This window comes from Austrofundulus limnaeus, unplaced genomic scaffold, assembly GCF_001266775.1.
Source record: "Austrofundulus limnaeus strain Quisiro unplaced genomic scaffold, Austrofundulus_limnaeus-1.0 Scaffold6, whole genome shotgun sequence".
Classification (NCBI taxonomy): Eukaryota; Metazoa; Chordata; class Actinopteri; order Cyprinodontiformes; family Rivulidae; genus Austrofundulus; species Austrofundulus limnaeus.
In genome coordinates, this window is record NW_013952408.1 from 2579198 (window position 1) to 2596640 (window position 17443).

Genomic DNA, 17443 nt, shown 5'->3' on the forward strand with positions numbered 1-17443 from the left:
CACACACACACACACACACACACACACACACACACACACACACACACACACACACAGAGTGCATGTTGTCTGTTTAAAGTTGTCAGTAAGCATGTTGCAGTTTTGTCGACTTGGCGTCAGCACATCTGCTTCCCACACTGTACCTCCAGAGGGGCTCACCCAGCGTTTAACCCCGGGGACGACACGTGGCTCGTATCTTCGGCCGTGTGATTAAATTGACATCACATCTGCCTCGACTGGCTCCGGCAATGCCTTCCAGAGAGGAGAAGAGATATTTGCATAATTGGAGAAATAACTTTCTTCAAATACGTGCCACTGGAGAGGAAATGATGAATAAGTGTGAGTGTGTGCATCCATGAGTGTGTGTGTGTGTGTGTGAGAGAGAGAGAGAACGAGAGATAAAGGGGGAAAGTGGTTGTCAGACATTACAAGACACCATAGAGTTCTAATCACCAGAGGGATTTTTTTTCAGCATAGCTGCAGTTGAAGACATTTCACTGAAAAGAGCCAGATGTTTGAGCAAAGATTTTTATTTAAGTTACAGAAAAGTTTTGTCAACAGTAGTTCTCCTCTAATAATAGACTGTGGGGATCCTTTGCACAGTTTGTTGGAATAGACACATCCCAGGAGATATCCTTCTGGAAAGATGTTTTGTCCATCCAACTATCCGCTGAGGTTTGCAACCTTAGTGGCTGATCTATTCCCAGATAACTAGTGCTAAATAACTGCACAAATTGAAATACATAGTGTGTACTAAATGATGTGTGAAGACTGAATGAACAAAGAATAACAAAAATGCAAAAAATGTAAAATGATGATATCCTCCTCTCAGTTTTTCACGCATGTTCATGAGGGCAAACATGGTAAATGCTCATTTGACAGATGCAGTCCTCGCCCCTGAGAGTTTTRCCGCACTCTACTCTTTAAGCCACATATCAAATCCAACATAAAATCTGCCTTTTCTATCTCAAAAACACCTCAAGACTCCAGCCATCATGCCCCGATTCAGTGACAGAAAATTTCATTCCTGCTTTCTCCACCTCCTGTTTGGATTACTGCAGCAGAGTCTTGGTTGGGACGCTTCGTAAAGCTGCCCAAAACTCTGCTGCCAGGGTTCTTATCCACACTAAACCCTGGCAACTCRTCCCTCCAGCTCCCATTCAGCTTCAATGGGTCTCATCACGAAATTCTCCTTCTCACCTAATGACTTCATAGGTGTTCTTCTCGGTACCTCTTTAATCTCCTTCGCCCTTACACCCCACCCTGGACCCCCAGGTCTTCTGTTGCTGTCCCGTTCTCCTCTCCTCACACCAGGAGGCAAACGTTTGCTAACAGAGCTGTCAGATCTGTAGCTCYCTTTTGCCACTATAGTAGAAAATAAACAAAAAATGGTCCTATAAACTCCTACTTACTCACCCGAGCAAACAACTTTTTTTCCTCCCCTGAGAGTCTATGAGTCTTTTATTGGATTTTATTTTTAATTTAAATGCTATTTTGATTGTCTAATTGTCTTTGTTCCAATTTTGATTCTTTAAAAAAACATCCCTAGGCTTCATGATTTCTTCATAATTTCCCTCTGGGATTAATAAAGTATTTTTGAATTGAACTGAATTGAATTGAATTTGAATTGAATTGAATGCACAGCACAGTTTACACAATAATTTACATATTACTATTATTGATGTTGTTCTGTAAGATCTATTTTTGCTTTGACAAATTTTCAATTCTGAGCCAGTTATGTTTTCAGTATTTGTTTTAAAGGTGACTCCTGTTATCAGATTCTGAGGTAATGTTTCTTTTGGTATTCCTTTGTGCTTTTGTGGGTTTGAATTTTTTTCATTTTAAGATCTGGTTTGACCCTCAGTACAACATTTCTGCTTTCTAACAGTTTACTGTAGCTGCTAACTGTTTAGCTCTTGTGCATTTTTGTTTGGTTCTTACAACATTGAGATGACACCCATGCGCGCTATAAGCCTTTTCTGGATTGCATCYAATCTTTGCATTTTATCACGAGGTACTTTAAGAACGTAATCACCATGAAATTCTGGGCTTCACTGTAATTGACTTATCATTTACAATAAAATGAAAATAGTTTTTATTTAATTTAAAGTTGGTAATTACTTTATTGTATTTCAATTGTGCAACACATGCAAAAAACACTTTTTAATTAAAAACTTTTAATCATACGGGATCACAGCGTCGTTGCAGCTCTATAAAAGCTAAAATCTCTGTCCAGTATTATTGCAARCCAGATTTCAGCTCATGCTCACAGACTGATTCTTTTCTTCATGGTGTGCTGTCAAATAGTAATGTATATTTACAGTGGATGGACTGCAAGCCGATCTAACACACACACACACATACACAAACACACACAGTGTGTGTGTGTGTGTATGAGGCAACACCACTGTAAGTTCTACAGAATGAGACCAGGCACAGTTCTGCTGAAATAACCATGTACCTCTTGGGATTAAGGCATCCCTCCAGACAGCAGCAAATGTTTCTCTGAGGTTCCTGTAAACACCCATGTATCAGTTGTACCTTCACCCACACACACACACACACACACAAACCACACATGCACGCTTGTGCAGTTACAATGTTTGTCCCTTTGGTCATAATAGCTGTAGTGGAGTAGTGTTTCTCATCACCTAAAACATGATAGCCATCGTCTTTCTGCCWATTTGTGATGAGGTCAGAGAACTCAGCTGCTTTCCTGTGAGAGATGATTTAAACAGTAGCTTCCTTGTTGCATTTTAAGGATTTGGGTTGTATCCCTGCATACAGAAACTGTGTTGTGTGGCAATGATTTCCATAGTATCAACAATGTTACTGTACATCGGTGTTGGTGGCGTTACAGTTCCTCACTGCCAGAGAGCTTGAATGTCACCTTGCATTTTGAGTTTGGCGCAGCTTAGCAAATGTTAGCAAATAGGGATATACAAATTAATTGATTCACATCAGGATCCTGATTCTTATTTACAAAGATTCAGAATCGATTTAAAATGACCCAAAATTGGTTTTAAAAAATAAAAATAAGAAACAAAACAAACCCAGTGGCTTTCCGCCTCCATTTTGTAACTATGTGGGTTGTCCTGATGTCACCACGCAGCAGATCCTGGATCATATGCGTGCGCAGAAAGCACCAAAACAAGGAGTAAACTGCAAAACTGGAGGAAAGAGATATTCAGCTGGCCCTGTCTTCCTCATTGAGTGCAAAGATTTGGGCTAGATTATGTGGTTGGCTTGTCTGAAACAAAAGTCAAGAGGCTTTAGCCCTCTTGTGATTGGAAACACTTTCTGTAGCCCATCAGCTCTGTTTATGCTTGATCACAATAAAGGGTTTTAACTTGTGAACCTRTAAAAGACTTTTGAGACGATATTTTCTTCAGCTATCTTTTAACAAAAAAAAGTCTAAATCAAAACTCACTCTCTTATGAAAAATGGGCTGTTGCATAGTTAATTTTTTCCCCATCTTTCCTCAGCTGTTTCACTTCACAGTGACATTTATATGAAATTTATGAAGCAAATTCAATGACAGTCATAAATAGTTTTGGCTTGGGTTCAGGTTTCATCCAGCACAGGCAGAAAACATGACTTGTGTTTAGCCTGAGGGATAAATTAACAGAGCATGTGTTGTGTAGGCTGATCGCTTTGAGTTTTTGGTGTTTCTGAGTCAATCCTTTAGTCATTTTTGACAGACATAATTTGTCGTTCAGAGTCCATATTTTTTGTCTTTAATGTTGCAGACTTTATGCTTACTTTACTATAATGAATTTGCATACTATAAAGTTATAAAATAAAAGTGAGAGAGAACTGATTAAAAAAACTCATCATTCATATGTACAATCCCTGCCGTACATAAAAAAGTCATGAGATTTTTTTGTGTTTTGGTGATTTTAGCTTAAGGCGTTTACAGAAACATTCCTTTTTATTTCTAATCTTTATCAGGCACAGATGGTTGTTAATTGAAATATTTAGCACAAGCGGGATCCACTGCCCCTCATCGTGGTGACATCTGTGAGACAACAAAGTGACATTTAGCAGCTCTCTCTCTTAGAGATCCAGCACTCTGTCACGCTGTGAAAAATCTCAAGCCCACATGAAGGTAACAGTCTGCCATCAGTACAAAAGCTGCAGAGATGCAAGTTGTCTGGGACAGTTTCGTGACTAATCCCCTTCACACCATCTCGAACAGATCCTTCTCAAAACTTTCTGTTCTGTTCTGCCGTGTTCCTGAACACAAGGAACAAACGAGGACTGCTAGGTTTTACAAGAGGGACAAATTATTTTCTAAGGCCAGGTGGAAATTCCACTTTGGMTTTGCTCAGAACTGAAAATTATGTCTGCTGATATGGGGTGCCAAGTGTAAAATACAATATAAAAAGAGCTCACAAACACATTTTCAGTAAAATCCTAGTTTAAAATTTCCCACTAACATTTTATTATTTAGCTCACTGTTCTTATATTTTGCTGTTTTTTTTTTTACTAAATGTTAAACTTTAATATTAAATGTTACGTCTAAATGTTAACCTCTAAACCTAAAGAATCCAATAAAGTTTCTTCAAAACTGCCACCTGGTGGTGAAATCTTGAACTACAACATGAGCTACACCTCTCTCTGTAGCTGTGAGGTGTCATCCTACAATATTATGCTTGACGCATGTGCACTGTTATGAATAACTTGTAAGTTTTACTGGAAAAAAAATCTTCGTAACACTTTGCACTTACTTTTGTTAAGTAAATTTAAATGCTACAAATTCATGTAATATTTACTCATCTTTATCTAGTAAAAACGGTCAAGAATATAGTTAAATATTTGTGGATAAATCAGGTAAATTTTACTTAATTTGATCAAGTATGTGTCACAAGATTTAACTGAGCAAATTTAGTAAAATTTACCTTATTTATTCACAAATCTTTAACTATATGTTTTAATAGTCTTTACTAGATAATGATGAGAGTAAATATTACATGAATTTGTAGCATATAAATTTACCAAATGTTAGTGCAAATTGTTTACAGGATTTTCTCTGGTAAATCTTACAATATATTTTTTACAGTGTAGTTAGCATGCTGTAGCCTTTTTTGCTTCTTCAGTTCAGTGTTAGATAAGAGAAATTAACCTAATCCACCAGATATTTTTCTTTGCAAATAACTATTTGATAAGTCACCTCTGTAATAAGTTGAGTAGATGCTTTCAAAAATGCTTGTTGATTGYATAAACCCTCTGTTATTACACTGAATAAATTGCAGATTAAAAAAAGAAATCACTGCTTTGAGACTTTTAAAGGTGCAGTTTTAGAATAACTCTTTGCAGTTCTCTTAGTGAATAAATAGCTTTTTAAATGGCTGATAGCAGATATGCTAAACTCTACAAAAGTCTCCATTCTTGATTAAATAACTCCTGAATAACTTCTGTTCAGTWGCCAATCAAACCACAGTGGACATAATTAGATAATAAAAGCTTGTTTGATTTGACTAAAATTTTCAGTCCTGCAAACAACTTAAAATAAATAAAACAAAATAAAATAAGGGGAAAGTGACGGCACCTTGATGACTGCGCGATCTTAGAATGACTTCTTTGCAGCTCATAACAGGACGTGTCGTGGAGCCCCATGACAATTCTCCTGCTGCTTTCTTTAATTTGCTCTGCTTCACTGCATGCATTGCCAGGCAGACAGAGAAATAGGGACAGATCCTCTGCAGCTCCTTTCTTTTTCATTCCTCCAGATTTTTTTCCCCTGCTGGTGACTCATGTGAATCTTTAATAAATTTTCACATTTTAAGAGAATTAGCATAATTTCCATGAAAAATGCCATTTTGAGCAATATAAAAAGYTAATTATTTGGTTGCTTGAAACATAACAAAAGTGGTCTTCTAACTGACCTGCTCTGACCTTCATTCCTTTCTTCTGTTACAGCATCCTGTTTGCAGATATAGTTGGTTTCACCAGCCTGGCCTCTCAGTGCACAGCCCAGGAATTGGTTAAGCTGCTAAATGAGCTGTTTGGAAAGTTTGATGAGCTCGCCACGGTGAGTCTGTTTCCATTCCTTGAAGCCATATCCCTCAATTACAGCCACTGTTGGCATTCAGAGCAGCTCTTTTTTCCCCTCTTTGCTCACTAAATGCTTTGTCCAAACTCTGACACAGCAGCGTGTGTGTGTGTGTATGTGTGTGTTTGCACTGGCCACAGGCTACTGGCGCTTGTCTGTAGCAGGCATGATGTCACAGTGAATATTAGGAGTCCATATGATGCTTAATATGATTATCTAGTGCTTCATTTGAAGGCAAGTTGACAGACCTCTTTAATCTCAGCCAGATTTACCCACGGCTAAACCTCACCTCCTCGCTTGTGTGAATGAACCGAGTGAAGGGATAGCAGGGAGATAGATGAGTTGTGCTYGTCTCCGATTGGTCCTGCTGTGGACGCAGAAGAAGATCGCAGCTCTCCCATCCGTCAAATATTTCCACTTACGTGTGATTTTAGTCATGTTCTCCTTTATTGTGATTTTCACTGCTGTCAAAATGTGTTTGGACTGTATGGATTACAGTTATGTCAAAAAAAAAAACTCTACTAACATAGTAGCCTTGTGACCCTATCTGTGTGTAATCTGGCTTCTTTTACCAACAACATGTGTTCATCAAATCGTTTAATCTGCCAGATTAAAACTACCTCTTTTTTTCTGTCCAGAAGGCTTTACTTATGTAAAGAACACTCTAAAAAAACGAATGTTGAGTTTACTTAACCAAATTATGTCAATTAATTCCACTCAACTGAGTTGAGTAAATTTGAAGCATTTTACTCATTTTCTTTGAAAAAAAAGAGCATATTTAATTTTACTTTCAAACAGGCTCAATTTTTTTAAAAAAAACATGCTTTTTATTGTGAGTTTTAATTCTCATTGATTTTCCAGTTTGTTTTGAATGATTTGATTTACCTGACTGCTCACTTTATTTTTAAATAAGGCACAACTTGTTTTAATGCCTCCCAGAGCAAGAGGCCGTAATGATTTTACACATGTCCGTGTGATTGTTTACAAAGCCCGTACAGTGACAACGGATTAAAAATAGATAATATCTCATGGCCATGCATTATTATCTTGTAGCCATGGGATTAATAATGTGTGGCCATGAGATAATTATTGCAATCGTTTCCATGCAGAGGCTGTTGATTGTTTACATTGACAAGTTTGAATTAATTTCATATTATTTTAATAAAGAGTGGGGAAATTTGCACATTACTGCAGCTAATATAGGAATGAATGACATACTTCAGTCACTAATATTAGCTTTCACAAATATGCTATAACTCTTTAAATGTTCATATTTGGTGTAGTCATAAAAAGGGTCATCAAAATGACCACTCTGTCCCCTCTCATCACACCATGATTTCAATCTAAAATTCTGAGATGGATGGTGGTAATATTGTCGTTAATTGTAAAAAAAAACAGGTTAACTCTCCTTTTGTTTGAGTTCATACATTACATTTTTTTTCTTTCTCCAACGTTCTTCAAATAGTAGATTTGTATCTACAAAAGGRCAAGCCTCCCTCCTGTTTTTGATTGGAGCTGCGGTTTGTTCTGCACTTGGTGGCGAGCTCGGACTGTCACTTTGCCCCTGAAAGGCTGTCCGTGCAGCCATTAAACTTGCCTTCAGATGTTCTTGCCTTGCCCTGACCCAAAGCCGCACTCCTTCGTATCCACTTTGGCAGGAAGTGTCGATGCCAGTGACTCAGAGCTGTGGTCACTCTGGGCACGCAGGCTGCCTCTCGTCCCATACGAAGAGTGGGCGATGCCACATGGCCACTGGGCATCGTCTCATAAAACCATTCCAGCACCATCCCCACACCACCTGTCCWCTCTCTGGACTTGTCAAGCTGCATGGGAACTGGGCCAGGAACACAGTGTTCTCCTGAAGTGCTGTTGATGTAGCAGACAGAGTCTCCTCTGCTTTGCTSCCTCTAAATTTTTAACATGAATGAATCAAAACCATCTGTAAGCTCACTCTGACTCTGACTGACTGCACTTGTACGGTCTCTAAATAGAAGCTTAGACAATTTTTTTTTTGCTTTTCACCTGTTTTTTCTCATTAATCAGAAGATGTTTGCAGGGCGAATGTGTCATTCCTTTACTCCAGCTCTGGGTAAAAAAGCCAGAATTGTACAGTGAAACATGCAGAGAGATAATGCACAACATTCTTTAGGGTTCTATTTTAGTTTTAGGTTTTATGAAGCCAAGACAAAGATTTTATCTCCATACAAAGTCTTATCTTTATAGGTTAGAATACATATCTTTATTACMWATCAATGAGACTTGGTGTGTTTTTCCTTGAGAATTGTAAGCAAAATGTTGACTTCCCCTACCCAAAAATAAAAAGCTTAGGATTTKATTTTTATTTATTTATTCATTTTTTTGTTAAAGGAATGCATATGGCCCACCCCCTTTCATGCCAGAGGTTCAAAGATCAATTTATGTTGAGAAATGATACATTAGTAGATGCTTTGGTCGTACCTTGACAATAAAATTGTGTTCAATCTCATTTTATTTGGTGGAATACTGCAAGCTGTGATAGTGTTCAGAGTCAGATATGTGTTGGGAATTACTGTCAGCTACCCCAGATTTCAGATTTTTGCACATTGTAAAATTGACTGATTTATAGCTAGTTTGTGTGTTTGTTGCTGACTAAAGTCGGTTGGCTGTGACAGACATTTGAAACTGCATTGAACCGTTGTAGATGCACACACAGTACAATGACTATTTTCTGACATTTCAACATTATCTGTCCAGTGGTTCATGAGGTTTTATACAAGCAAAATGAATGMTACACTACAAAAACTGTCCATCTTTCCAAGTTTTAAAATCTTATATCCAGCCAAAAAGTCTTCTTGATCTTGTTTTGAGACTGATTTACTAAACAAGAACTGATTGTGTAAGAATAATCATCTTGTTTTCAGAATGTTTAAGATTATTCGTCTTGTTAGTCTGAAAATTTGACTYAAATTACGTCAAAAGTTTCTGCCAATGGAGTAAGATAATTTTACTTGGTAAAATTCTTGAAATAGGAAAAAAACTGAGTCAAATAAAGTATAATATGAGGGGTGGAGCCAGAGGGGTGGCCGGGCATGGCAAATGCCACCTGGCACCTGATTGGCCATCCCAGTTGCCACCCTCAAATAAGACAAGGTGTGGCTCTTGGATGTTGTATTTGCATTTAGATTGTGTTAAAGATTGTTCTCTGACATTACTGTATTACATTATATATTGTTTTTAGGTGTGTACGTTTTAAAATGACTTAATTATGCCTTTTTAAAGTTAGATGTGGTGGCCATCTTGGATTTTTGATTTGCATTTAGAATTTTGTAAAAAAATGTTTTTGGCAGCTTCTACATTAATCTTAATCTTATGTCTAGTTGTGACTAGCATTCAGCATGTTTTATTTTTTTATTATTCTTAGCTATGATCACACAACATTTCAGCTAAATGTTTCTCAAAACAGCTGAATTAAAACTATATGAAATCAGGCATTGTGGTCATCTTGAATGTTCAAATCTAGAGGACTTTTCTTTATGTTCTTCCTAAAAAAAACAYCTTGGCCTCCCCTGTGCCACCCTTTGCAAAAACATCTGGCTCCACCCCTGCCTGAATCACAACCTATTTGGCCAGTCCATGTTTTACATAAAATTAGGTCCATCGATTCCTGCCACCAGCTTCCAATGCAAAAAAAGATGCTAAATTTAGAATATGAAGAAAAGTGTCTGTAAGACCTGTAAAGTCATACTTAAGAAAAAACAAAAGACAACAACATTATATGCTAAAACAGTAGGTGTGGAGGTGACAAAACCCTGACTTCAGCCATGAGAGGCTTGTGATCAGTTTCTGGTTCTTGTTGTGCAGGGTAACATTAATAGCTCTGTTCTAGATGAGCTTTTGTGTGCTCATGCAACACGGGTGCCGTTTCTGTGAGTTTCACAAAGCTTTTTATTCACGTCCCTCTTTTCTCTCCTCTTGCAACACCTCCCTGCATCACAGCTTTCAGACTCCTCCGCTCCTTGTTTCTCAGTTTTTTTGATTGACAAGCTGCAGCCTACTTCCCTCAACTGTGTCTTTTAAGCCCCGTGGTTCTCTGCACTCTCTTTCCTGTTTTTTTTTCTTCATGTTGCTATTTTTAGGAGAGCTCAATGATGGATTTATCTGCCGTCTCTCACATTCTTAGCAAGTGAGCGTTTTGGTTTTCGTTCACTTACATGTGACTGTGAAAGCTCACAGAATTTTTCTCAACCCATGTGCGGATCTTGTCTGTCCACTATATAACAACCCCAATTACAAAAGTGTTTGGACATGTTGTAAATAAAAAATAAATACAAATAAAAAAATAACACAAAAGGACAAAMATTTGTAAATCTTACATTGAAGCATACTGAACATGCATAGAAGATCATTTAGAAACCAAATGAACTTTTTTATCATATCATTAAAAAAAAGAAAGAATAAGAAAAATTTATGTGCTCAGTGACCAAGGCTGAAAGTTAATGTTTGAAGCCTGAGAGCTTCAGGCCCTCGGGCAGCACTGGATTAAAAACAGGCCTGATTCTGTTCCGCACATCCCTGCATGGACTCGGCAACACTTTYGCAAATCATTGTCTGCAAACACAGTTTACTGTGCTACCTACAAATGCTAGCTAAAGCTCTATCATGCAAAAACCTAACACCATCCAGAAATGCAGCTGTGCTTTCTGGGCCACAGCTAATTTAAAATGGACTGAGGAAAACTGTTTTGTGGTCAGACAAATAAAAATTGAACATATTTACAGACACCACAAAGCTTTTTGTACTAAAAAGAAGAGAAACCCTCAAACCTGTTATCAGYATACAGTTAAAAAAAACTGCCTCACTGATGGTATGGGGCTAAATTAGTGTCAATGCCAYGGGCAGCCTATACATTTGGAAATGCGTAATCAATCTAGACAAGTATATACAGGTTTTAGAACAAAATATGCCCCCAGTCAGACAACAGGAAAGGCTTTATTTCGGCAAAACAATGCTAAACTGCAGTCATTACAGCATGGCTTCAAACTAGAAAAGATGCTGAACTGACCTGTTGAAAACGACTGGTGCGTCATGAAACAAAACAATCCAGCATGGAAGACCCAGGACTGGCAAAACAGCTGGACCCCAACATCAGATGTAAACAGTTCCTTCCAAAATCTGCAACAACAGGTCTCCTCAGCTCCTTGTCATTTACAGATTAAAAGAAGGGACACATCACAGTAGCAAATATGTCCCAGTTATGTGTTGAATATGAAATTCAAAATCACATGTTTATTTTTATTTTTTATYATAGTGCAGCTTCTTAGGATAAGCGTTGGACGTGTTTACTTAGTTTCATTGTGAGTAAAACATTAGCTCATTGAAGAWTATTCTRTTTTTATTCACATTTTATGCAAGGCCCCAACTTTTTTACAATCAAGATTGTGCATCTAAAAGGAGAACACATAAATCTGGATGGAAAATGCTCGCAAATATAATTGCATTACTCTAAATTTGAGGACCTGAACTGCTCACATGCTGGCAGATGCCTTCCAGAAAACTCAAATCTCGGCTTATGCACAATCAAATAATCCTGTCTGGGTTCGTCTCTCGAGCAGATGCAAGGATCATTCGCAAGTCCTGCTGTTTTCTCTCAGACGCCTGTGTACTTAAAACTGTAGACTACAGCAAAACCCAAACCAAATAAGCCTGCTCGAATCCTTGACAGCAGAGTAAGTAGGATGAATGTTTCGAAGGAAAAAAAAATGAAGTAACCTGACAATAATTTATGTGGCGTGAATTCAGCTCATTTTGAGTTGTACACAAATCAGATTTAACCCCGTAGGACCCGTTGTGACACAGATTTACCCTTCAGGTCTTTATCCAAGACACAAGAAAATACTGTTATTTCAAAATAAAATGATTCAATTTAATSTCTGCAAAATATTGTGCAAGTGTGAAACTCCAAGTGTCTCCTGGATGATGGAACTTGGTACCCTGAGTTATTCAAAAATATAAATCCARTAAGCTTGTGCAAGTTTTATAAAGATCTGTTCGCTGGTTCAAAAGATATTTTGGCAAGATAGCAACAAATACGTTGCTGTCACTAAAATTAAAACAATCGCATGTATTCATTAAAAAATATTTAACATTTCTATATGATTATTTTCTATTTGAGCTTATATATGTGCATTTATTTTCAGTTTTTAATATACATTTTTGGACAGCTTTCCAACTTTTTTTTAAATTTTATTTTACAGTCTGCAACCGGAGCTCTTTTATCAGTGTTGGCTGCAAATACTGCAGGCTATTTGGGTATCCAAGAACATTTTATCAGCCTCACAAATATATTCCACCCAGTTCCTTTACATCGCTCCAAGAAACCAAGAGCTGCGTTCTTTCCAGTCAGCTGTTCAGTGCCAATCTATGGAAARTAAACCATTTGGAAATGCTGAGCATTTGTCATATTTGCTATTTTATCCAGGTTTCCACCACGTACTTCACCCACTCGCTGCAGCCCACCACAGAGCAGTGAGAGGAGGAGGTGTTGCTGTTGAACTAAAATGAATTTAAATTGATAAAAAAATGTTTAAAAAGCCCACGAATGAAGGGACAAAAAGCAAATCATGGACACAAGGATTAAAAATGTTTTTCTTGATAGAAACGTTATTAAACATATACACTTCAGAGACATCTATTTGCAATTTAGCTCAATGTCTGTGACGTTGACTGAAAAATACTTGTGTTAGCTATAGTTGCTTAACAGTGGCGGCCATCTTGAATAGGGTTCTCCCCTCAAAGCTGATCACTTGCCGAGGTTGCAACTTAAATGGTGGAAAGGGCCGCAATTATTTTGTTGACACTACCAGAGGGCCACATGCTGCACACTAACTCATAAATTTTGTCAAATGTTTGTGTGTATACAACTAAAAAGTTGCTTTTTATGTACTTTCTCATATTTAGCTTTGTGCAACATGTTGTAGTAGCGATTTATAATAAAAACTTCATGGCAGACGTCATCTCTAAGTAGCTTAAACACAGATTTACCTTGAAAAATTGTGAACAAATAGTCTACAAAAATGTAATTAGATATTTTCTTATATTAAAAAACTAAAAAATGTATTACTTATTTTTTATTTTATTTTTATTTTTTTACAGGGCCCTCATGGGTATGCTGTCTGGGCAATGCCCACGGGCCACTAGTTGCCGATCCCTGTTCTAACAGTATATGGCNGCCCTCATGGGTATGCTGTCTGGGCAATGCCCACGGGCCACTAGTTGCCGATCCCTGTTCTAACAGTATATGGCAGGCGATACTAAATCACTGTTCCTCCGTCTTTCGTTGCGAAGGGATGTAGATGTGAAAAAAATCCTCCATCAAAGCTGATAGGAGAACAAACAAATCTACCTTCTAATCTGAATAAGACAAAAACATTTGAAATTGTTTTATACTTAAAATTAGAAGCTGCAGTGTGTGTTATTTTTTTAAATTTATTTAGCTTCAGGTGATATAATGTAAGCCAACACAAACTCACAGGCCAATAGCAAACACATCTTCCCTGTTACAGAACTAGAAGCGCTAATCTTCAGCCCCATCAGCACATCGGTGAACTTTGCCTTTGTATYGAAAGCGAAGCACATTGTGTTCTGCTCTCTCCTTTGGGATCTTGGAGGAAATGAACTGCTACTCTTAGCTGGCTAATCTCTTTCCTCATTATTATTTATTGAATGTTCCCCTTCCCTTTATTTATGCTTTGGTATCTTTTTTTTTTGCCAATTAGCACAATTACAAGTATGCTGATTCAGTTGTGTATTATTCTTGCTGACAATTACTCTAATTTTAAAGCCGCTTTTTTTTTCCATTCTTTTTTCTTTTGAAGCAACTTTGTAAACAGAGGTCAAACTCAACCTGTTTCTTACATGCTGCTATTTTCTTTGACCACCCAGATTGGCCACAGTGCTTCAGTCACATGACGGTGGTAATCCTACTTGGGTCTGAATCGGCTCCTAAGCTCTCACACAGCAGATTAGTGAAGGAAAATACAGTGTAGGAGACTTTTAGAGGTGCAGGGATTTCCTTGCTTCTTGCAACTTCAGCTGTGGCTCATTGTTGGAGCATCTGTTCCTGCGCCACTCTGACCCCAGGTTACCTCACGGTCAATTCACCTGATGTCTTAGCAATGTAGCAAAAAATGTAATATTATTGATCAAGAATACAATAAATTTAAATAGCATACAGTTGTTTATCAAATTCTGACAGCTGTTTGGAAACAAAAAGAAAGTGAGTGAGTAAATTTGCAGGTGCATATACATAAAAGTCCAACATAAAAAGTAGAATTAAACATTAAAATAAAAACATTTTTAAAAATGTAAAAGTTGAATTTTCTGCTAAACTACAATGCAAACGCTGAGACATGCTAAAAGAGCAGACAAAGTTGTTGAAGCTAAATGAAGAAGCACACTGACTAAATAAACCTAAAAGTAAGAAAACACTAGTTAAAAGACGCAAAAGGCTAACAACTATGGTAGCTAGGAGGTAAAACAACAAAAGGCCAGCTAAAAACAAATGAAACAAAATGCTAACTAAAACTTGCAAAAGTTTTGTTAAAATCTAAAATGGAATGGTAACTAAAAGCAGTAAAATACTAGCTAAAAGTACCAGAACAGTAGCTAAAAGTAGCAAAAGATCTAAACAAAAGTAACAAAATGGCATTAGAATTTAATTTAAAATAATGAAAAAAATTGGAAGATGAAATAAAATAAAACCATTTTTTTTTTTTTACAAAAGAGAGGTGAATTTAATAGTGGTACGCATTTTTACTTCAACTTTCCTTTTCTAATCGAAAAATTACACTTGGTTATTGCTCCTACAGTTGTGTAAGAGTTGTGCAATAGAAAAAGTGACGTGAATATTTGCCAGTAAACAACACCAATATTTTTGTGTCTGTGTGTGTGTGTGTGTGTGTGGGGGGGGGGGACTAGGAGAGGAGTTTTAGAGCCTAATGGCCGTGTAGAGGAAATATTTCCTGTTGCGTTCTGAGGAACTCTAAGCTGATCAGTTTGCCACCAAAAGTGCTTTTCTGATGAACCGAGATGGTGATGAGGGTTATTAACTGAGCCCTGGACAATGTTCTGTGGTTGTGTTGTTTTCAAGGTTTGGATCAGTTAAACATCCTGGCGTCTGCTACTTTTACACTGGATAGAAGATGATAACTGTCTCACTGGACACCTGCAGCATGTTGTTGCTGACAACAAGGATCTGAGTGTTCACAGGAAGTCCCGTTGACTCTGACAGCTTTGTACGAGTTCTTTCACCAATCCAGCCCACATGGCAGACTGGTGTGGGCCAGATCTGGCGTCAAGCTGTTGCTGCTGGATGACTGTTGAAATGGTGTTTTGTCAACTGGATGAGGGCCAGGTCTGGTAATGATGACACCGTTTTTAAGATGGTGTGCCACAACTGGTTTGGTTTATGTGGTGGCCCATGCATTGGCAAACCACATCTGGGCCATCAAAGGGCCATCATTCTTTGCGGAATCTGGGTCGATTGTTAGAGTGTTTAGTGCTCTGCGTGGGCCAGAACTGGGCCAGATAAAATTTTGTTATGTGGGAATTTACTCAACTTCGACTCCATTAATGGACAGGAACCACCAGGTTTTTAGTTTTGTTGATTTTGAGAGGCAGCTGATTTAGATCTCACCACTCAATAATACTGTCCAGCATCATCCTAGTTGAGTGTTTATTGTTATTGCTATTATTATTATTATTGCTGTTTTTTTGTGCCACAGTTTAAAAAATGTCCATTTCCATTTGACAACTCTAAGAAAGAGCTCATATGATTTAGAATCCTTTTACATTCAGTAGCAATAGGTTAATAATGGAATTTATTGCATTGGACAGAAAGAGCAAAAGAGTTGCTGAGCAGATGCAGTTAGAACATACAAAGAACTGTTTTTGTGCATATGTGTCTAAGAATATATTCTTCAATCCACAGTGTCACAGAGCCATCAGATACCACAGCAGATACTCCAGATAAAACAGCTGCCAACCATGCAGCCACGCTGAAACACATGGATTCCAAATTAAAAATAGAGCTTTCGTCTTGTCTTGTGCCGACTGATGTGCATAATTATGAGTCTGTGTGCTCTTCATATGCATGGGCAGCAATCCCATTACCGTAATGGAAACAATGAAGGGTTATCAGGAAGCGCCCACGGTAACCTGGTCTCCGTGGTAAAATGAATGTCTGTTGCTCATATCCTCTAATGATGGCTTGTATTTGTAAGCCATATTTCCCTGCTGTTGCTTATTGTTTCAACGAGTGAGTGACTCACCTTAATTCCCAAAAGTAACACGAATCGGTTATATCGTCGGAGCTGTTTATTGTCAGCGTAAACCGTTTTTATGAGGTAATGATCAGGAAATGAAATTATTAGTGAGGATACGTGCCATTGCAATGTATGCATAAAAAAAACAATTGCCGTGGTTCATGTTACTTTATGTTTAAAAAAAGAATATTTCTCTTGGCTCAGTTTAAACTGCTTGATGATTATGCAGGTAAACAACCACAAATGGTGTCAGATGCATGTTTGATCTAATGTGAGTGTTGATCAATCGCCGTTCACATTTAGTTTTTTGAAAGGGAACGCGAGGTGGGATATATAACTTGATTAGCTGTTGATGTAGAGACAAATAAAAATAATAACTAGTGGATCAAGAAATGTTTAAATTAGGAGGGCATTTCTAAATAAAAGAAGGGCCCAGTTCATTTTCATCCACCACAATATTTAAAACTTACTGCAAAATAAATAAGCTGACCATTTCTTTCTGAAAGTTACTATTATGATCTGTTAGAAATAACTTATAAGTGCCATTGTATCTTCAAACTTATATTTTTCTTTTGCTGTAAAAATGCTGCAAGACCCTGTTTTTGTCTTTGCTGAGTAAGAATATTTGTGACATCAAACTGAGGATTAAGTCCTAAAGTAGTGTGGAAGTAGTTATAGTGCATTACTTAAAAATATTTGCAATAATTGCATTTTGTCAAAGGATAGTAAATGAATACCTGTCTATGTGAAATTTAAACAAAATATCTGGAATGTAATCTTAAATAATTTCTTTCATGCCCTTTTTTTGAGCAGTGGCCACAAAAAACATGATTTAAAAAAAAACTTTGGGTTATTTTTTTTGTCATTTCCCTTGCCAAGTTTTTTTTTTTCAGCAGGTAAATATCCAAATACTGTTTGAGGTTTCCACTTTTAAATGACATTAAAATGTCCTCCTTAGAATAACTTAAAAATAGGCTTCAGACCAAATATCAGTGGTTTATCCTGATGAGGAAGGCAAATCAAGCTATACAGGTGCTGGTCATAAAATTAGAATATCATGAAAAAGTAGATTTATTTCAGTAATTCC

General features: G+C 37.3%; 1 protein-coding gene across 4 annotated transcripts in view; it reads left to right on the forward strand.

The window, feature by feature from the left end:
- The window catches only part of LOC106533941 (adenylate cyclase type 1), a gene marked incomplete in the record, with an annotated part of 48357 nt that overhangs the window by 8027 nt on the left and 22887 nt on the right, over positions 1-17443 (forward strand). For all 4 annotated transcript variants that reach the window (XM_014030414.1, XM_014030423.1, XM_014030432.1 and 1 more), the window contains 1 exon segment: positions 5923-6034. In XM_014030414.1, the coding sequence (XP_013885868.1) occupies positions 5923-6034 (112 nt within the window).